This window comes from Eleutherodactylus coqui, chromosome 12, assembly GCF_035609145.1.
Source record: "Eleutherodactylus coqui strain aEleCoq1 chromosome 12, aEleCoq1.hap1, whole genome shotgun sequence".
NCBI lineage: Eukaryota > Metazoa > Chordata > Amphibia > Anura > Eleutherodactylidae > Eleutherodactylus > Eleutherodactylus coqui.
In genome coordinates this window covers 95,607,836-95,630,861 of record NC_089848.1, presented here as the reverse complement: position 1 = coordinate 95,630,861, position 23,026 = coordinate 95,607,836, and the positions used below count along the sequence as shown (strand labels likewise).

The window sequence follows — 23,026 nt, the reverse complement described above, 5'->3', positions numbered from 1 at the left end:
GTGCCTGAGATGCCAGGGCAGCATAGGAATGATGCATCACATCTGGTGGGAATGCCCTCCAGTAGCCGAACTGTGGAAAAGTGTAGAACTTCTCTACAATGATATGACCAGATCGGCGGTGTCCATAACAGCGAAAATGGCCCTTCTACTAATGATACCAGGCTCCATGGCAAAGATTAAGTTAGGGCTATTGAGACTGGTTATTCTGGCGGTTAGGATGTCTGTCCCTGGCCTTTGGCGCTCCGTGGTCCCTCCCACAAGGATTGCATGGACAGAAAAATTCAATACACTTATGAGATATGAAGTGGATGGAGTGGAGGAGGAGAAGGAACGCATAAAGTCCTGCAACCTTTGGAGCCCGTGGATCGCCATGAGAGCATCAAAACCTTTTGAGAACTGGCTGAACACAGGTACGCTGGACCCATAGGGACCCGCGGAACCAAGTAAGCAAGAGTCCTCCCCTCCACCTTCCTACCCCATATGCCCCCCCCCCCCCTATTCCCCTGGCTGACTGCAAGCCCTATTGCCCCTCCCCCTGTTTTTTTTTTTTTTTTCTCTTTCTCTACCCCTTAGGTATATTGTTACATATTTTTTGTTTATCTTTACTGTTTTATAAAGAAAAGCAAAAGTGAGTGTATTCTGCAAAAAATGCGAATTAATCCAGGAAGTTTCATAGTCACTATACTACTACCAAAATGATAAATAGCTTAGTTTTGCAGAAGTCACAATCGCACTAAGACCATGATGGAGTCTGACGTTTGCATAAAGAAGTGTAATGTGAAAGGACCAGTGTGAGATCTGTACTGTGACATCACAGCGATCCTCAGGCTTTAGTTGTGACATCACTATATTTATTATCAATGTTCTATGATATGACCCTTGTTGTGTGACATCAATAAGGTCTTTAAAAGGATTTTCCCATTCAGTCTTTAGCTGTGATATCATAGTTTATTATTCCTGCTGCATGACCTTATCCCTGTACTGTGGCATCACTCTGTGCCATATTCTTTCCATATGACTTTATTGTGATGATTGTTCATGTATTGTTACATCACTGTATTCATTGCCCCCTGCACTGTCATATGACTATATTTATTATCCCTGTGCTGCGAGATCAGTTTATTGTTTCTGTACTGTAACATTACAGTGTTTATTATCTCTGTTGTGTGACATTACAGTGCTTTTTTAATCTTTATACCATTACATTACTGTGTTTATTATCTCTCTACTGCTTTATCATTGTGTTTATAATCCTTGCAGTATGACATCATGTTTGTTATCCCTGTCCTGTGACATCACTGTGTTTAGTAACACTGCAGTGTGACATCATTGTGTTTATTATCCCTGCATTGTGACATCATTGTGTGTTTTATCTCTATGCAATGCCATGACTATATTTATTTACCTTCCAATGTGACATCACTGTGATTATTATCCCTGCACTGTGACATCACTATGTTTATTATCTCTGTACTGTGACTTCACTGTGTTTATTATCTTTCTAATGTGACATCACTATGTTTATTATCCCTGTCCTGTGACATCACTGTGTTTATTAACACTGCAGTGTGACATCACTTTTTTTATTAGCCCTGTACTGTGGCATTACTGTGTTTATCATCTCTGTATTGTGACATCACTTTATTATCTCTGTACTGTGGCATTACTGTGTTTATTATCCCTATACTGTGGCATCACTGCTTTTATTCTGTACTCTGACATCATTGTTTATTATCCCTGCACTGTGACATAACACTTTATTATTTCTCTACTGTGACATCACTGTGTTTATCATCTCTGTACTGTGACATCACTTTATTTATTATTTCTGTACTGTGACATCACTGTTTATTATCTTTCCATTGTGACATCACTGTGTTTATTATCCCTGCAATGTAACATCACTGTGTTTATTTTTGTACTGTGACATCACTGTTTATTATCCCTGCACTGTGACATGTGTTTATTATTTCTCTACTGGGACATCACTGTGTTTATTATCCCTGTACTGTGACATCACTGTGTTTATTATCCCTGTACTGTGACATCACTGTGTTTATTATCTTTCCAATGTGACATCTGTGTTTATTATCCCTGTGCTGTGACATCACTGTGTTTATTATCCCAGTACTGTGGCATCACAGTGTTTATTTCTGTACTGTGACATCACTGTGTTTATTATCCCTGTACTGTGATATCACTGTTTATTATCTTTCCAATGTGACATCTGCGTTTATTATCCCTGTAATGTGACATCACTGTGTTTATTTCCGTACTGTGACATCACTGTGGTTATTTCTGCACTGTGACATCATTTTGTTTATTACAGGACAGAAGGAAATAAAATCCCTGCGCTCTAGGCGAATGGTTAATCAATGAAAAATATTATCTTACTTTGTAGAGGAGTCCACTGTGGGATGGGAGTCCACTCCTCTAAAATCCAGAATGGCCTGTAGAAAATCTAATTAGATGGTGCAGAAATCTATTTTTTTCTTTATGTTGCAAGTAGGTTCTTTTCTAATAGGTGGAACAGCCTGAATGACATGCCCCTATGAATAGGACGTCATCATAGACTCATAGAATGGTAGAGTTGGAAGGGACCTCCAGGGTCATCGGATCCAACCCCCTGCTCAGTACAGGATTCACTAAATCATCCCAGACAGATGTCTGTCCAGGCTTTGTTTGAACACTTACATTGAAGGAGAACTCACGACCTCCTGTGGTAACCTGTTTCACTCATTGATCACCCTCACTGCCAGAAAGTTTTTTCTAATATCTAATCTTCTCTCCTCCCTTTCAGTTCCATCCCATTTCTTCTAGTCTTTCCTCATGCAAATGAGAATAGGGCTAATCCCTCTGCAATGTGACAGCCCTTCAGATATTTGTAGACAGCTATTAAGTCTCCTCTCAGCCTTCTCTTCTGCAAGCTAAACATTCCCAGATCCTTTAAGCGTTCTTCATAGGACATGATTTGCAGACCGCTCACCATCTTGGTAACTCTTCTCTGAACTTGCTCCAGTTTGTCTATGTATTTTTTAAAGTGGAGTGCCCAGAACTGGACACAGTATTCCAGATGAGGTCTGACTAAGGAAGAGTAGAGGGGGATAATTACCTCAAGTGATCTAGACTCTATGCTTCTCTAAATACATCTCAGAATTGTGTGTGCCTTTTTGGCTGCTGCATCACATTGTTGACTAATGTTAAGTCTATGATCTATTAGTATACCCAAGTCTTTTTCACATGTGCTGCTGCTTAGCCCAATGTCTCCCATTCTGTATGTTCTTTTTTCATTTTTTTTGCCCAGATATAGGACTTTGCATTTCTCCTTGTTAAATACCATTATGTTAGTCACTGCCCACTGTGCAAGCTTTTCTAGATCTTTTTGAATACGGTCTCTCTCTTCCCTAGTGTTTCCCATCAATTCCCTCCTCCAGATCATTTATAAAAATGTTGAACAACACTGGGCCTAGGACAGAGCCTTGTGGTCCCCACTTGATACATTCTTCCACTTGGATGTGCAGCCATTTATGACCACTCTTTGAGTACGATCACTCAGCAGGTTGTGAATCTACCTAACAGTTGCCTTGTCAATCCCATATTTGGTCATTTTTGCAATAGGTATAGTATGAGATACTTTGTCAAATGCTTTACTAAAGTAAAGATATACTATATCCACTGCATTTTCCTGATCAACCCAGTTGGCGATTCTGTCATAGAAGGAAATTAGATTAGTCTGGCATGACTTGTTTGTTACAAACCCATGCTGGCTCTGGTTAATTACTGTATTTTCATCCAAGTACTTGCATACATGCTGTTTAATAATTTGTTCAAAGATCTTTCCCAGTATAGAAGTCAGGGTCACAGGCCTGTAGTTTCCTGGATTCTCCTTCTTCCCTTTTTTGAACATTTGCCCTTTTCCAATCTTCTGGGACTTCTCCTGTACTCCAGGAATTTTCAAAGATTATGGCGAGTGGTTCAGCAATTACCTCCACTGCTTCCTTTAGTATCCTAGGATATAATTCATTGGGACCTTGAGACCATTTCCAGGGGCGTGTCTTGTGAAGTAGGGGTATTCCTACCATTAGCATATTTGGCGGGAAAATCCCCATTTTACTCTCTAACTCTACTATAAAAGAACCTACTTTTTATTTTAAAACTGTTTTATTATTCTTTCAATGTGACATTACTGTGTTTTTATCCCTGTACTGTGACATCACTGTGTATTTTCACTTCACTGTGACATCACTGTGTTTATAATCCCTGCACTGTGACATCACTGTGTATACTGTATTATCTATGTAGTATGACATCACTGCAATTATTAACCTTCCAATGCGACATCACTGAGGTCATCCCCGTACTGTGACATCACTGTGTTTATAATCTCTATACTGTGACATCAGTGTTTATTATATTTGTACTGTGACATCACTGCGTTTATAATCTCTATACTATGACGTCACTGTGTTTACCCTGTACTGTGACATCACAGTGTTTATTATTTCCTATGTGACATCACTGTTTATTATCCTTCCAGTGTGGCATCACTGTGCCAATTATTCCTGTTTTGTGACATCACTGTGTTTTTTTTTTATCCCTGTACTGTTACATCACTGTGTTTATTATTCCAGTACAGTGAGATGACTATGTTTATTTACTTTCCAATGTGACATCACTGTGTTTATAATCCCTGTACTATGAAATCACTGCCTTTATTATCTCTGCACAGTGATATCACTGTGTTTATTATCCCTGCATTGTGACATCACAATATTTATTATTTCTGTAGTGTGACATCACAATCTTTATTATCTCTGTACTTTGACATCACTGTGTTTATTGTCCCTATACTGTGGCATCACTGAGTTTATTGTCCCTATACTGTGGCATCACTGAGTTTATTTCTGTACTTTGATATGACTATTTATTATCTCTGCACTGTGGCATCACTGTGTTTATTGTCCCTATACTGTGGCATCACTGTGTTTATTTCTGTACTGTGACATAACTGTTTATTATCCCTGTACTGTGACATCATTGCTTTCATTATATCTGTACTTTGACATTACTATGCTTATTATCCCTTTACTATAATATCATTGTGTTTATTATCTCTGCGTTTATTAACTCTCAGTGTGACATCACTGCGTTTATCACCCCTGCAGTGACATCATTGTGATTATTATTTTTGTACTCTGAAGTCATTGCGTTTATTGTCTTTGTACTTTGACATCATTGTGTTTATTTCCCCTTTAATGTGAGATCACTCTGTTTATTATCTCTGTAACTTTGAGATCACTGTTTACTATCCCTATACTGTGACATCACCGTGCTTATTATTTCTGTACTGTGACATCACTGTGCTTATTATAGTTGTCATAGAATATCCTTGTGTGCATTATCCATGTTCTGTGACATCACTAGGAATTATTCCTGCGCAGTGACATCACTGTGTATTATAATCCTTCCCTACGACTTCACATTGATTATTATCCATGTCCTGTGATATCAGTGGGTCCATTTTCGGGGTATAAGTATATGAGGTGCAGCAGTCAGACTGAAGCACGGAGGCTAGTCAGGTGGCCAAACAATTCATGTGCTATGTATGAGTATACCTGGGGAGGGGTATAGCCCAGAGACCTTTGGAGTCTATTCTATTATCTCTTCATGTATATGCTCTTAACACAAGAGTATTCCATCCATGTCCAGCTCTGATGGCCTATTATAGCACATGTTGCAGTCTATAGGGTTAAAGCAGAGCTGACTGTGCTCCGATAGACCGTGACGCAGCAGATGGAAAATCCTCATTACTGGAAGTGCATGGTAATAAACTATGATCCCAGGCTACTGCTCTCTCTATGTACAGATATGAAACTTGCATTCACTTCCTGTGTGAGTGGAGCTCATGGCTGCGCTTCGTGTTTTGGCTTCTGTCAGATGTAGGAAATGTGTGGCACCACCCCTCAGTGAGAGGGACGGATTTACAGGGCTGTGCTGCTGATTTGTACACACTGGAAGTGACAGTCTGAGCTGATTAGTGCATGCTGATCCCCCAGGGCTGCTTATTCCAGAAACTCTCCCAACTGGGTAGGGTGAGGTCTACTTTACTCCACGGTGGGGCGTGAGCGACCGCCAACATGTTTGCATTCTCCAACATGAAGGTGTATGGACTTCGTTGCTGGTTCAGCTCCAACTAGTCACCTGGAATCTCTCGCTCTGGCATTTAGCAGGATCCTGGCACTTCTCCACATCTGTGGTGTATCAGGAGCAGCGACAAGTTGCCTAAAATCCACTGGAGATCGACCAAAGAATGGGAAGCACAGCTATGGATACTAAGAAGAAGAAGGAGCTTTCCAAGAAGACCAGCAGCCAGAAGCGGAGGATGCTGAGGGTTCACATACCTGTAAGTATCCCCTTGCACCTGTGGAAGGATTCTGCATGTGTCTTCGTACACTTCTTGCACATCTGGCCTCCTCCTTATCTTCTTTCACAGGTGGCCACAGGTCATTTTACAGCTGCATGCCTCCTAGTTGTGCATCTCACAGGTCTGAAGCATGGATAGCATTGGCTTCTACCTCATTGGGGTGTTTTTTCCTTCCTCTGGATCAACATTGGGGGTGGAATTGGCTGAACTGGATGGACACAAGTCTTTTTTTTTCAGCCTAAAATACAATGTTGCTATGTAACATGACTCAACATACAGTCTGAGTTCTGAATATTTGCATGTTGCATTCGATTAGACATCGACGAAGTGTGGTGGGTCTGTTTTGTCACATGGCGCTGTTTATGGATCTTGCAATTCAGTGATATAATAAAATTGCGGAAGGAGTTATTTCATTGTACGGCAGGGTAACAGGGGCCTTCACTGCCAGTCTGCCAGCAGAATATAGACTGTTTTATTATAGTAGTGCCCTATTTGCAGAGCATAGACTGCTGTAGATTGCAGGATTTACAGTAGTTTATAGACCGTACTGTGAGTGAATCGCAGGAAATTTGACATTGTGCAGTGCTGAAGTGCTCTTTATAGAACAACTTGGGCTTTGTTCCCATTTGGCGTAATTCGCTTTCAGTCGGGGGTATGTTTGATGGCAATGAAGTGTAGGTTACAGAGTAGAGATGAGCGAACATACTCGCTAAGGACAATTACTCGATCGAGCATTGTCCTTAGCGAGTACCTGCCCGCTCGGAAGAAAAGATTCGGCTGCCGGCGGCGGGCAGGGAGCAGCGGGTGAGAGCGGGGAGGAACGGAGGGGAGATCTCTCTCTCCCTCTCTCCCCCCCGCTCCCCCCTGCTCACTGCCGCAAATCACCGTTCACCTGCGCCGGAAGCCGAACCTTTTCTTCCGAGCGGGCAGGTACTTGCTAAGGACAATGCTCGATCGAGTAATTGTCCTTAGCGAGTATGCTCGCTCATCTCTATTACAGAGCTATCTTTGTTGTTAAAAATATTGGAAACTCTGAAGGACCCAATTATGAGTCGGTTTGATCCGCCGTAATTAGAATCTGAAAACAGATTTATCATGGCACAGGTCAGGTAGACAATGTTCATCAAGTCTAAAGATTGACAGTAGCATCCCCATCTATAGCCATCATGCTGAGATGTTGTTTGGAACTTGCTACATTTCTCATTAATGGAATTTTATTGCATTTGTCATTTTTGCATTTCTCATTGTTGGATTTCTTAGGCCGTATTCACACCGGCAAATGCAGTTTTGGTCCTTGAAAAAAAAAATCATCATTTTCACTGTATGTTGGTGCTTATGTCCACGTTGCATCTGCATTCACTGCATTTTTGACGGATGCAAAAAAAGACCCGAGAAGAACCAATTGATGTTTTTTCCAATGTCTCCTAGTAAGATGTGTAAAAAATGCAATGATGACACTTGGAACATCACTGTGTTCTTTCACACTTTCGTGGGTGATTTTGGTCCATGCTATGGACCAAGATTGGACATGCTGTGATTTTTCTTTTTTATGCATGGAAAAAGCACACCACTGTATACACCTATTTAATTCAATGGATCCGTATTCATCCAGTAAAAAATATGTCTTCAATAGGAACAGAAAATATGTCCGTGTGAACGGGCCCTTATGCTTGCATTTGTTGTTGTTGCATTTTTTTTGCTGTAGCATTTCTTATTGTCGCATTTCTGTAACAAACGTTCCAGCTTTTCTTGGAGTCTCTTAGTTATTAGCTGCCACTTAGATTATAGGGATGGAGACCCCCTTTAGAGTTCATGTAAATAATACGTTTGGGAATTAGGCAATAGTATAATGAGAAAAACTTTGTCTGGTTGAGCAATATTTCCGATAGCAACCTTATCTATCATTCCTCAGTGTTACCTTGCAGACTCATCAGCAGATGCAGACGACCTTACACAGCAGCCTACTGTTTGCTGATGGATCTGCAGTAGAGATGAGCGAGTATACTCGCTAAGGCACATTACTCGAGCGAGTAGCGCCTTAGCCGAGTATTTCCCCGCTCATCTCTAAAGATTCGGAGGCCGGCGTGGGTGACAGGTGAGTTGCGGCGGGGAGCGGGGGGGAGAGAGGGAGAGAGAGATCTCCCCACTCTCCCCCGCCGCTCCCCGACCCCGCCGGCCCCAGAATCTTTAGAGACGAGCGGGGAGCTACTCGGCTAAGGCACTACTCGCTCGAGTAATGTGCCTTAGCGAGTATACTCACTCATCTCTAATCTGCAGTGCAATCATGGCACAGTCATTCATATGATTATTGGAACATTCCCACATTTGGGTTTTGCACTGGCGATGAAATCGCATGCTTTTCTCGCAATGCGATAGTGCTACAAATCGCATGTATGTGAAGCCCATGCTTTCCTATAGGTTCCTTCACATTAGCGATGTTTTGTAGGCTGCTACATTGTGGGAAAAAACGCGGGTTGCTAAGTATTGCCGCAATTTGTAGCCCTGGAGCCATCCTTTCTGTTGCATTACATCACACGAAAATGCGGTTTTCGTGCAGTGCGATGCAACTTTTACAGTAGGAAGTCCTATTGCTTTTCTCTAAACTAAGCTTTATCTGCATTAAAAGAATTAAAAAAACACAAGACATCACCTAACAGCCACTGTCAGCTCCGTTGTACTTCTCCTTGCTGGTCCCCGGCACTTTTTTGAAGTCTTCTGTCAGTGCTTCTTGGGTTGGAGGTTCAAAAACCCTGCCTCCAGGAAGCGCTGAATGAATAGCTGTGATTGGTTCATCGAGCACTGGCTCTGATTGGTTCTTGAGCCCCACAGGTTAGCCAATCAGAGGCAGCGCTTCCTGGAGATCCGGTTTTTCAAACTCCTCACCAGGAAGCTCTGCCAGAGGACTTCAAACAAGTACCAGAGATACAGAGGAGATGTGCGGCGGAGACAGACAGCACCTCTTAGGTGATGTATTGTTTGTTTTTTTCATGCTGCTAGGGCTTATTTTTAGGGTAGGGCTTATATTTGGAGCACCACGGATGACTTTGTAGCGACACAAAAAACAAGAAAACACAGCAATATCGCACAGAAGACCAATGCAATATTGCTGCGATTTTCTTGCGACTATATTGCTGTCGCCCGTGTGAAAGAGGCACTACAAAAATGCACTTTTGGCTCAAAGCTTCTTCATATGGATGTGTTTTAGTCCCGTAGGACGTATCCTTTCGCAGTTTTATTCAAAATCTTGAACTATAGTGCAGTGTTTGAATACTCCATGAAAAAAAGAAACTTGTTCATACACACCATGCTTCATAGTAGCGAGCATAGTTGCGCACACAGCCATGTGTTTTTGCCCAGAGGGCTTATTCAGATGACCGTATTTGCGTAAAAAGGTCGCACATACAATGTGACCATGCGAGGCATTAGATTTCAATGGCATACTTCAGACGGGAAAAAGTAGGAATTAATCGGTCTTATATATTTTATACAGAGCGTGAAAAGAGAGGTCTTGTCCTATCCTTCACCATGTTACGCAGCAAGCTCCCATAGACTTCTGTAGCAGCTGAGAAAAAAGGGAGGGTTAGGGAGTTACCCGATGTACAGCTCTGGGAAAAGAAGATGGCAGGCCCTAATTAGGCATTTAATTGCCATGCTAATCAATGGGAAGGGTGTTACATGTAAGTGGGTGAACGGGTAGGTTGATTGCAAAAAATAAACTTCTGCAGAGTCGAGCGTGAAAAAATTATACGGTGCGTACGGGTGAACGTATAAACGCATACACTTGTGTGAAGGAGCCCTGAGTATGCATTTGTTTCAACATGTGATGGATGGGGGGGGGGGGGTGTGAATGCACGTTAGATCCAGGCAAGATTGTCCCAATCTGAAAACAATTATTCAACATGTATTACTAGCAGAGATGAGCGAGCATTGCCTTTATCGAGTACCTGCCCGCTCGAGATGAAAGGTTCGGGTGCCTGGGTCCTCCAGAGAGAGATGCTCTTTGTAACCACTTTTAACTCTGCTCAGGAGAAGAAAATCCTGAGCAGAGGACCCCCTTGTAGTAACTCCATATTTACTAATGGGGTGTATGAAATCAGTTTTTCTAAACCATAGACAACCCAGCTTCCTAGTTTCTCTTATAATTACTTATTTTGGGTTCTGATGTTGGGACCACATTTGATAGCGTACATATACCCATTAAGGCCTTAGTCAGACGGCGTTTTTAGCCGCGATTTGCGCATGCGTCCGGCGATTTTTTAAAACCATTGCTTTGCAATGGTATCGGACACATGAGCGCTTTTTATGCGCTCGGCCGATAAATTATAGAACAAAAAATCGCAGATCGCACCTATCTGCGATCTGCGATTCCTGTTCTCTTCTGTATATGCGCTCAATGGGGCCGGCGGCAGCAGCGCCGACCCCATTGAGAACATATAGAAGACAAATCATTCTTCTCTGCCACAGCAGTAACAGCTGTGGCAGAGAAGAACGATGTTTGCCCATTGAATTCAATGGAGCGGCAATACAGCCGCTCCATTGAAAGCAATGGGCTGCCGGCGTGAGCGGGGTGAATTGTCGGGAAGGGGTTAAATATATTAGCCCTTCCCGGCAATTCATCCTAAAATGTGTTAAAATAAAAAAAAATTGTATACTCACCTTTCAGCCGCAGCCGTTGTCAGTTCTCCTGAACTGCTTCTTGGCACTATTCAGCCAGCGGGGCTTTAAAATCCCCGCCTGCTGAATGATCTGCCTCTGATTGGTCACAGCCCTGACCAATCAGAGGCTGAAAACACTCACACACCCATTCATGAATTCATGAATGGGTGAGTGACTGCTGCCTCTCAGCGCTGAGCCAATCAGGGGCAGGTCTGACTCACATCCATTCATGAATTCATGAATGGGTGTGAGTGAGGCATGCCTCTGATTGGCTCAGCGCTGAGCCAATCAGGGGGCAGGTCTGACTCACACCCCCTTCACACCCACTGCAGGACGGCCGCGCGGAGCTCCGGCTGCCGGCAGAAGGTGAGTATACAATTTTTTTTTATTTTTACACTTTTTAGGATGAATTGCAGGTAAGGGCTTATATATTTAAGCCCTTACCGACAATTCATCCCGGGCTCGCCCGCAGCGCATTGCTTTCAATGGAGACGGCTGTATTGCCGTCTCCATTGAATGCAATGCGCTGGACAGCTCCGGCCCGTTTCTAATGAAACGCGGCTAGGAGCAGATTTTCGGGCGATTTGCGGGCGACTTGCGCGCACCGGTCACGCGATTTGCGGATGCGCATCCGTCATGCAATTCGCAAATTGCGCGAAAAAACGCCCGTCTGACTAAGGCCTAAAGGTGTACTGAATTACTCATCCTTAAAGGGGTTTTCCACTTTGAGGGCTTCAACAGATAGGCGTGATTTTGTACCGTTATGCGGCCGTGATAATTATGACACGAAACAAAACCATTGATTTCAATCGTTTTGTTTTCACTAGCAGCATTCTCACCCATACTATTAATACTATGTGCCAGAAAGATAGAGCAGGACTTATCTGCCCCCTTTCTTTTCAAACTCACGTGGAATAGCGCAGAATTTAAAAGGTAAGAAGAAAAAAGATTTTTAACCTCGTTCATGCGCAATAGTAGCAAGCATAGTTGCGCATGTGCCCCGTGTGAAGAAGCCCTTATGTAAATAAAGCGTAATCACTGTATAAATGGAAAATTCTGCAACTTTCTAATATACTTTTCTAGATTTTTGTTTGCTGTCAGTGAATGAGGACACTTCTTACTTTCAGGGGCCAAATAAATTGGAAAAAGCTAATGCTGCCCTCAAATGAGACCTGAGTATAATTGTATCCAGTCTAGACAATGCTCTGTAAACTAAGCAGGCCAGACCCCTGACTGATACACTGTAGCAAACCATTAGCCACTGCTGTGTACTCAGCTCAGGGAGCACAATATGAACCTACAAGTTCAATTGTACCTACAGGACTATGTGTACACAGATTTCCAGGCTTGGAATGTAAGCAACAGTGTTCTCATTCACTGACAGCAAACTAATATCAGAACCACAAAGTATATTTAGACAGCTGTACAACTTTTCCTTTAGGCTATATTCACGCTAGCTAATTTCGAGTGAATGAGTTTTATTAAAAACGGAAATCAAAAGTGAAATGGAAAGCATCTGTAAGCTTTCTACTTACATCTGTATTTCAGGGAGGAGGAGCCTGTTTAATGAACGTGGCTCAGTGGTTAGCACTATTGCCTTGTAATGTAGGGGTCCTAGTCTCTTCTAGGGCAACATCAACTCAATATAACCATCACACTTGGTCAGATTTTGAACCTACAACTCTAGCAATGCAAGGCACTAATGTTAACCACTGAGCCACCACACTTGTTCTTTCATTACCAGAAAAATAGTAGAGCAACGAGAATAAACGCAAAGAGAACATACAAAGCCAATACAGACATTAACCTTGGACAGACTTGGACCAAGTCCACATCTTTCCAGCACTGCAAATGACTGAGCTACCAAGCTTCAGAAGAAAGAGACAAATAAACATAATGAGAACATACAGCCTCCATGCAGATGTTGTCCATAGTCAGGCATGAACCTAGAAGCCCAGTGTTATAAGGTAACAGTGCTAGCCACCGAGCCATCAAGCTTTTCCTTCTTTTTTCTTCAGAGGAGGAGAAGAAGGAGAACGTTTCCTTCTTCTCCTTCTTCTGCCCCTTCTCCTTCACCTCATCCTTCAAGTTATTCATCTCCTTCTCTGCTGGAGGAGGAAGAAGGAGAACAAAGAAAAATCATGGTGGCTTATCATTACCACTCTTGCCTTGCTGCACTGGGGCCCTTGGTTCAAATTTGGCCAAAGACAATATCTGCATGGCTAAGAAGCAACACATGTGAAAAAGACTTGTGTATACTAATAGATCATAGACTGAACATGAGTCAACAATGTGATGCAGTAGCCAAAAGGCAAACACAATTCTGGGATGTATTAAGAGAAACATAGAGTCTAGATCATGTGAGGTCATTATCCCCCTCTACTCTTCCTTAGTCAGACCTCATCTGGAATACTGTGTCCATTTCTGGGCACCCCATTTTAAAAAAAGACATAGACAAACTGGAGCAAGTTCTGAGAAGAGTTACCAAGATGGTAAGCGGTCTGCAAATCATGTCCTATGAGGAACGGGTAAAGGATCTGGGAATGCTTAGATTGCGAAAAAAGAAGGCTGAGAGGAGACTTAATAGCTGTCTACAAATATCTGAAGGGCTGTCACAGTGCAGAGGGATCAGAAAGACTAGAAGCAATGGGATGAAACTGAAAGGGAGGAGACACAGATTAGACATTAGAGAAAACTTTCTGACAGTGAGGGTGATCAATGAGTGAAACAGGTTACCATGAGAGGTGGTGAGTTCTTCTTCAATGGAAGTGTTCAAATCCCTCTGGGGTTATTTAGTGATCCTGCACTGAGCAGGGGGTTGGACCCGATGACCCTGGAGGTCCCTTCCAATTCTATGTTTTGTTTCAATTTTGCTGTTCTCACGACAGAACAGCAAAATGGAAATGAAAACACTAGTTTGTAAAGGCCTTATACAATAATCAAGCATCATTTGCATAAGAATTAAGAAACGTTTTAAAGCTTAACCCTTTTAGGATGTGGTCCTTTTTTCTTTTTTTTAATTTTTGGTTTCTCCTCCCCACTTTCAGGGCTCAGTCAGACGAGTGTTTTTTTTGCGCGCACTTTTGTGCGCAGAAAAAGCGTGTCTTTTAGAACCATTGGTTCCCTATGAAGTGTTCACATGTCCATCTTTTAAAAGTGCAAAATACTCGTACCTGCAAAAGATAGGACATGCATGCGTCGGGAAAGTCCGTGCTAAGCGTAAAATATCCTCGTGGGGAGTCCCCTCATCATTGATCACTGTGACAGCACTGTCAGTGTTCAGTGATGATGGGACTCCCTGCAGGGATGAAAAAATCCCCTACCACAGATGTCACAGCTGTGACAGAGGACTGCAATGCTATCCCATTGCTTTTAATGGAGCTGGCGCTCTTGCCGCCCCATTGAAAGCAATGTGATGAAAGAAACCCCCACAGGAATTTTCAAGGAATGGCTTGAAATATAAGCCCTTCTTTGAAAGTAAGCCCTAGCTGCTGTAAAAAATAAAATAAAATATATACATATATATATATATACATCACCTAGCAGCGCTGCCAGGGCTCCGACATGTCTTCTGCCTGGCTCTCTGCACTCTTCTGTAACATTTCTTCTGGCCGGGGATTTAGAAATCCCCGCCCCCTGAAAGCACTGCCTCTGATTGGCTGAGCGCTATGACCAATCAGAGGAGGGTGCCGGGGAGCCAGGGAGAAGACGTGCTGGAGACCTGACAGTGCTGCTAGGTGATGTATATATTTCTTTATTTTTTACAGCAGCTAGGGCTTATTTTCAGGGAAGGGCTTAATATTTCAAGTCCTTCCCTGAAAATTCCTGCGTGCGTTGCCTGCATCCCATTGCTTTCATTGGGATTGCGGCAGTGCCGGCCCCATTGAAAGCAATGGAATAGCATCACGGTCCTCTGCTACTGCACGAAGCTTCGGTCACGCACATTTGGCAGATCCGTGGAGCGCATTTTTTTGTGCACATAGGTATGCACAAAAAAATCGCTTGTCTGATTTCGGCCTCACAGAATCATAACTTTTATCTTTCAGTCCACATAGCTGTCTGAGGGCCTGTTTATTAGTGGTACAAGTTGTATTTTTCAATTATACTATTTAATGCAGCATATAATGTACTAAAAAAGCTTTAAAAAATTAGTAAAGTAAAATGGAAAAATACACACAATTGCGCTATCTTTAGAAGTATTGTTTTTATGGCATAAGCGCAGTAGCAAAACTAACATGATTGCATTATTCTGTGGCTCAGTAGGATTACAAAGATACCAAATTGTTTAGCCTTTGTTTGATGTATGTACTCCCAGAGAAACCAATCGAAACCACAGGTCATTCCGCAAAAAGTGAGACCTCACACAACTATATGAACGCAAACATAAAACAGCTATGGCGCTAAGAGGATGGCAGCAGATAATTAAAAAAAGCACAATTCTGCCGTTGTTTGTTTAATAAACTTGTTATTAAAGGTCAGGGAGGAGTGGTAGACCTCATTGTATGTTATTTATATCATGCCACAGGGGCTTTATTAGGGGTCGGGTCCACCAGATGTGTAAGGAGCTTATGCCTGAGGAGCATCTCCAGCAGGAATTTGAGGTCAGGGGTACATTTTGGCTAGTCGCTCTGGGGTTCTATACCATTGGGTTAGCAGCTTTAATGGACCTAGAACCTTTATGTGTCAGGGTAAAGATTTTGGCCCATTGCTCTTCTGTGGAATGTTTGCCCAAATTCTGTCTTCCAACCTCACCTAAATGCCAGCAAATCTTTCCGTGTCTCCTTCGCCAGCTAGATGTGGTAAACCTGAGAGATCTCTTTTTTCTCGGTGACGTGGATGGCATACAAAGTTTTTTTTAACTGAGATTGACGGGCCACAAGTTGTGTGCTGGGGCTGAGATTTTGTATAAATGTACGAATCTGAAGGTAATGAAACCATGGCCGGGCCAGTTGCTCCCTGTCGCCCATCAGTTATCATAGAGACCCCAATCCACCCCCCCTCCCACACCCCCGAGATCACATAACTTACATGTGGCATAGAGTGGAGCCGTCAAACAGTGCCATAAGGTCTGGGTTACCCAGTAGTGACATGAGTGGGCCAGGTCGGAATATTAAGTTTAGGCATGATGCTCACTGTCTTAGACATCCATCAGTTCTCTCATCAATGGTATTAAGTTAAGTATCTGTCAACTTTCCCGCAGAGGCAACCAGAAGACACCCTGAGCTTGAAATGGTGTGGCGTCTTGCTCCATTTCCACCCATAATTTTGAAGAGCGGTTATGTATGAGGTCCAAGCTACACTTACAGATGGCTGCCCAATGATAAACGACAAAGCTTGTCCATCCCGCACCCCCTCTTTCTTTGCGTTGTATGAATGTCCTGAATCCCAAGCGAGGCCTAGAGTTACCCCAGACGAATTTCATTCTGGCTCTGCGTATTTTTTTAAAAATAATAAACGTGTCACGTGTTCAGCATGGCTTGGAGGTGGACCAATGGTGGGGCTCGATGGCTTAGACTCAGCCAGCACGGCTCCCTACTGGCTCTCCTTTTCACAGTGACTGTCCTACAACTTGGAGCAGCAACAGCTTTTTTGAAAACCTATGTATATCAATGGGGCAAAAAATGGAAATGCTTAATTCCATTTGAATTCCACTTTTTTGCTCCAAAAACGTGACAAACACAATTAAAATGGAAATCCCTAACACAGATGTGAGCAAGCCCTAAACTGGCGTGTGTATTGATGAGGAATAACACTATATCTGGCCATTATATGAATTGTATCCTGCACAGGGGCGTAACTATAGAGGGTGCAGGGGATGCGGTTGCAACCGGGCCCAGGAGCCTTAGGGGGCCCATAAGGCCTCTCCTCTCCATATAGGGAGACCGGTACTATGAATAAAGCATTATAGTTGGGGGCCCTGTTACAGGTTTTGCATTGGGGCCCAGAAGCCTTACGTTATGCCTCTGTGCAGCATGGTTTAGGTATGGGTACGGGAACAGATAGAGGGGGGGGGGGGGCCCAGCACACCTTTTGCATCAGGGCCCCTGAGCCTTTAGTTACGCCCCTGATCCTGCAGTTATCACCAGTTTCCCCCTCTAATTCTCAGTCCTCTCTGAGCTGGCCGGAGGAGCCACTGTTATGTCTCTCTATAGGATCTGCATGGAGAACATAATTGCAGGATTGCTTGAATGCAATTGAACTTCTGTTTATCAAGGAGGATATTAACTGAAAAGGTTTCTTTTAATGAAGAAATAACAGAATTTGCCTGTAGAAAAACTGTTTATCGCGTTACATGAATGCTGAATCTGTGATCTGATCTGACCAGGCTGTGATTGTTTTGTACTTGGATAATAGTTTGTAAATGTATTCAAAAATGTAATAAACTACAAATGACAGTAAGTAGGACTGCTCCATTCGGTGCAGAAGGGCCAAATTCACCATTGTGCCTGCACACTGCTAAACCCGACCCTGTACATGGGTGATGTCTATATGTCTCAGTAAAAAGAGGAGCTTGCGTGTGCAATTTTTATTATATTTTAGAGATGAGCGAACCTACTCGTTTCGAGTAATTACTCGATCGAGCACCGCGATTTTCAAGTACTTCCGTACTCGGGTGAAAAGATTCGGGGGGCGGGGGGAGGCGTGGCGGAGCGGGGGGTAGCAGCGGGAAACAGGAGGGAGCCCTCTCTCTCTCCCCCCCACTCACTCACGGCGCCCCCCGAATCTTTTCGCCCGAGTACGGAAGTACTCGAAAATCGCGGCGCTTGGGCGAAAAAGGGGCATGGCCGAGTAGGTTTGCTCATCTCTATTATATTTCTATTTTTATATATATATATATATATATATATATATATATATATATATATATATATATATAGTGATTTAAAAGTGAATACTTCTCTCATATAAGGAGAAGGACGGGCCAGATACAACATAGGGAGGACTGGATATAACTGGGTTTGAAGGGACTATGGGGCAGATATGGTCTTAGTGGGAGTTTAGAAAGTGCAGAATGGGTTAATTGGGAGCAGTGAGGAAAGTAAAGGGAAGTGATTAGCAATCCGAGAGGTAGGAAGTGCTGTGTGCCTGCCATTCCTACACTGAGTCACCCCAGGCCACTGAACAGCTTGCCTCCCATATTGGACTCCTAATGGATGGGTGATGGTTCGATATGTTCTTTTAGGCTGTCACTGCACCTGGGATAATGGACATCCGTCAGGCAGTTACTATGGTGGCATATTGGGAAACATCCAAGGTATGGCAATCCCACTGGGAATTTTGAATAGTCGGTGTTTGTTCCCGTAGGCACTGCTTGGGGAACAGGTGGGAAAAAGTTATTGAGGAACGCAGTACCATAAAGAGTTGTCACCCTCCGAGTCGGAGCGGTATTATCTTAGTACCGCTCGAATACAGCCTTCCCGAACCTCCTTTTGTGTATCTTTAAAGTGTTATATTTCTGAGTTGTTCATGAATTCTTTGTTTCATATTTGCTATTTAATAATAAAGAGGCTGCCGTGGCCGTTATTTTCCATGTTTTGGTGCATTATTTAGAGCTCGTTCATACTAGCATTGTCATTACTGTTTTGCCCTTCCACCATGGGAACGGCAAAGTAGAAAAAAAATATTTCTGTTTTCAAGCCCATAGAAATGTATTAAAGTGGAAGGCCTTCAGTTTCAATCTGTTTCTATATTTTCCATCTCCATTCCTTTTTCTAATGGTGCAGATTGCTGCGCTTTTTGCAATTTTGGAAATGGAAAATGGATGGATTCTTTTTTTTTTACTATCGCATTGTAATCAATGGGAGACGGATGGAACTCGAAGACAATCCGTCTTTCATTTCTAGTTTTGTCTGTTTTCTGCATGATGGAGGTGTCAGTTCTTCAATGAATGTGGCATGGTGGTTAGCACTGTTGGCTTGCAACAGGACCCCAGCATTGCAAGGCCCACAGTCTAAACCACTGAGTCACATTCATTAAAGAGCCGCCACAACCTTCTTCAAATGCTGAAAAATGGATCTAAGCAGAAAGCTTACAGCTGCTTGGCGTTTCACTTCCTTTTGCAATAAAACTGGATCAGTCAAAAAAATGCCAGTGTGAATGTAGTCTTAATGGTATGGAGCGGTTATGGTGCAGGTTTAGCCTGGTAGATGGGCCAAAACCAGCTCTTCAATAACTACATCATGCACTGAGTGGATAACTATACAATTGGGAGATCCCAGTTACCTGCTAATATATTTAAAGGGATATCCCAATTACAGGACGTTTTTACAAGTTTTCCTCCATATACTGAATGGGTGAAAACTGATTGATTGGTGGGAGTCTAACTGCTGGGACCTCCATCAATCCCGAGAAGAGGGGTTCCACTCTCCCCAATCTTCCTCACTCCAGTTGGCTTCTTCCCCCTGCAGTGACGTCACTAAATGAAGTGCAGGTTGCACTTGAATGACCGCTGCTCCATTCATTTCAGCTATCTTACTTCAGCTATCTCCGACTGAAGTAAGGGGGACAACTGAAATGGGACCCCCGTTCTCGAAATCAGTGAGGGTCCCAGCGGTCGGACTACCACAGCTGAATGGGTGAAAACTTGAAAAAACGTCCTGTAACTAGAATACACATTTAACCCCTACAATGCTGAAAGCTCTTGAGTGTATTGAATAAATTAATATAAGTACAGTAGTGCCGTGGTTTTCTTTTCTTACTGGCGCAGTAGGGTTAATGTCATGGAAACCAGGATTATTCTTCTTGAGTCATTATGTAAATTATTTTTAACAAGGAAGATTTAAATCTTAAGGGGACACTACTAAAGTTTATTGTATCTGTATTTGCTGTGCAATCTATTCCTATGTATTCTTCAGGAATTACAGATAAACCTGCCCCCCCTCCCCCCATGATCACTTCTGAAAGGGGTATTACCATCTTGTTACTCAGGTTTTAAGTCAAAAACAGTGTAATAATAATCAACTGACCTAAAGGGATCTTTTTTTTATTATGTCTCCATTCAGCTATAAATTGGGAATACAAAAATGTGGCTCTTTACAGCTCTTTATCAGGTGTTACATCCTCACCGCTCATGTACTGCAGACCGCCACACTTCATTTTTGGGTGGCAAGGATCTCGGAAGCATATGTGTCAGCTCCCTAGCCGGCACCTCTCTGCAATTCTACTGTAATCTATAGGATGTTCAAATCCATGGCCAGCCATTTCTTGTGTTCGGTGGTTCAATACCTGGGCTGGATCTCACCTTTTGAATGACATTTCAGGCCAGCAGTGCTGTGCTGATATCATCGCGCTGCTGGCCTGAAATGTCAATCACCAGAAGAGATCCAGCCCACTCACTGAACACAAGACATAACTGGCCATGGATTTGAACCAGTTAACTGGAAATATCCCTTTAAGCTGTTCAAACACGGTAAGCTGCCCATGCACTTTAGATAACTGCCACCAAATACTCATTCCGCCAAAACTATTTTGCCAGACACCCCTACTGTGTACACCTAGACCTTCGACTAGGTCAAATTTGCATGTGCTCTGAATGCAAAAGTAAGAACAAAAGCATTGGGAATTTGAAATCCAACAGCTCAATCCTTATCTTCCCCAACATCTGCAGTTGGGAGTTCCCAATGCAAATTAGATGATCAGTTGGACCTGGCAAATCCGCATGCCCAGAATATATACATCTAATGTGTTTGGCCACCCTAAGCAGAATGATAGCTATCTCTCCTGATCCCCATAAACATGGACAGTGTCCATTGGACACTCAGCTTGGCTAACTACCTATGATCGAGCATGTTGAAGCTGTCATGGTAATGCTGGACGGCAGTATACTTTTGATTGTGGGTCTGTTGTGCCAGCTTGTAAACATGCTTCGAGGTATATGAACCTCTTCCTCAGTACTCACTGGGTAAACACGTCCCTGGTGATGTATCTTCAAAAAAGTTATTTCGGGACAGAGGAAGAGGATCATATACCTCGAAACGTGTTTACAAGCTGGTTTATATCAGTAAGATAAGGCTTATTTGTAAATATATATTACAGTTATTTTTATCTGAAGGTTACGTGATATTCACCCCTCCAAAAGAAAGTTTTTTACTTCCTTGTCTGCAACTAGAAAGGTTGACCATCTTTACACTATTGATGACCCTTTTTTGGATAAGTCATCAATAGTGATTAGAGATGAGCAAGCATACTCGCTAAGGGCAATTACTCGATCGAGCATTGCCCTTAGCGAGTACCTGCCCGCTCGGAAGAAAAGGTTCGGCTGCTGGCGGTGGGCGGGGAGCAGCGGGGGAGAGCGGGGAGGAACGGAGGGGAGATCTCTCTTTCCCTCTCTCTCCCCCCCTCCCCCCTGCTCACTGCCGCAAATCACCTCTCACCCGCGCCGGCAGCCAAACCTTTTCTTCTGAGTGGGCAGGTACTCGCTAAGGGCAATGCTCGATCGAGTAATTGTCCTTAGCGAGTATGCTCGCTCATCTCTAATAGTGATCCATCCAATAGTGGGCAATTGAATATAGATTTACAGTGAGGATTTTTTATCCCAAATTTACAGCAATTTACAGTACAGTACAAGTGGATGGGTTTTCAAAAACCAATCTGCACTTAGTGGAAAATATCCACATCTTCTAATCTTTTGCATGGTCATTTTTTCATGCCGAAAAGCAGTGGATTTCCCGCTTTGCATTGCAAATGCTGAAATTCACTGAAAATCTGCGTGAAAAACTATGACAAAATCCAAAATTAAATTTCTTCTCCCTTCATTACCTCTTTAGAGACCTTTATCCTTACAGCAGATGACAGAAAGCAAAAACTTTAGTCCACTTGTAATGAGGGGATTCCCAGTAAGAACGGGAACTACAAAGACCATGCAGAAGTTTGTGCATGTCACACATTGTAGTAAGTGATACTAAAGTTAGCCTACAAACCAGTTCATGTGTCTGCCCTGAAATCAGATGAAGCCAGCAGATGTCACAGTATACAGTATCAGCCCAACTGCTGCTGCAAGCACAGGCAACACATGGGTCTTTTCAGGCACCTCTTTCCACACTTGTTGGGCAGGAGCCAGATCCTGTATCTCTCGATTTGCATTACGCAATAAATCGTGTGTTGAAATTTCTAGTTCTGCAAGTACCCGTCTGCTATGCACTTTACTTGCTGTCACTAAAGTGGTCTACTGCAATCTAAGATCTGCTGCAGGAAAGTTGTAGAGTTTATTGGTGGAAATTGTTTAGCACTTTTTGGCAACCCATAACGGAAACCCAGCTGGGATCCCATAATGGATCAGAAAACCAGAAACCCAGTGCAGGTGTGAAAGATACCTTCAGCTTCATTCAGATTGTGTTCTGCAGCCCGTCCATAGTCTCTGTGTCGGGGCTCTGTCTGAACTGTCAAGAACGGCATTCAGATGGAACCCTGGGCAGCTCCATTGGATTCCTTTACTGAAACTTATGGCTCCTTTACATGAGCGTATGTGTGAAAACACGTTTTCGCGCATATTACTGTACTTTTTGCGCTTATAGGACCAATTCACATGGGCATGAACAGACCTGCGCCATGAATTTAAAGGCTATTTAGCCTAATGAGTTATTTTTCCCCTCGGAGTTGTGCAACGTATTGCGCTGGTATAGAGTGCTTTTTTGCATTCCTCCCATAGAATTCTATGGGGATCTTTGGTGTGCAAATGTGCACAAAAATATAGTATGCTGTGAATGAACCCACTATGGTCTTGTGAAGGGACCCTAAGGCCAAAGCTGCTGAAATGGAGACCAAAGCCTGCAGGATGTGTGGCGTCCAAGCCTGAGGCGCGCCGTTGCGGAGGAGACCACAGGGATGTTCTCCAGATGGTTGTCACGGGTGGCTCTGTGATCTACCGCTGGCAATGATGGCAGGGGCCTAGCTCGGTGGTGTGTGCAGGTGCAAAAACAGAATAGGTAAGATTTATAAATCAATCAA

The 23,026-nt window shown here is 43.1% G+C and overlaps 1 protein-coding gene across 1 annotated transcript in view; it reads left to right on the top strand.

The window, feature by feature from the left end:
• The first annotated feature begins 6,033 nt into the window (after positions 1 to 6,033).
• PRKAG2 (protein kinase AMP-activated non-catalytic subunit gamma 2) overlaps positions 6,034 to 23,026 on the top strand; it is a 318,286-nt gene continuing 301,293 nt past the window's right edge. The window contains exon 1 of the mRNA XM_066585251.1: positions 6,034 to 6,403. Coding sequence (XP_066441348.1) covers positions 6,311 to 6,403 — 93 coding nt within the window. The 5' untranslated portion in view covers positions 6,034 to 6,310. The remainder of the gene's footprint in view (positions 6,404 to 23,026) is intronic.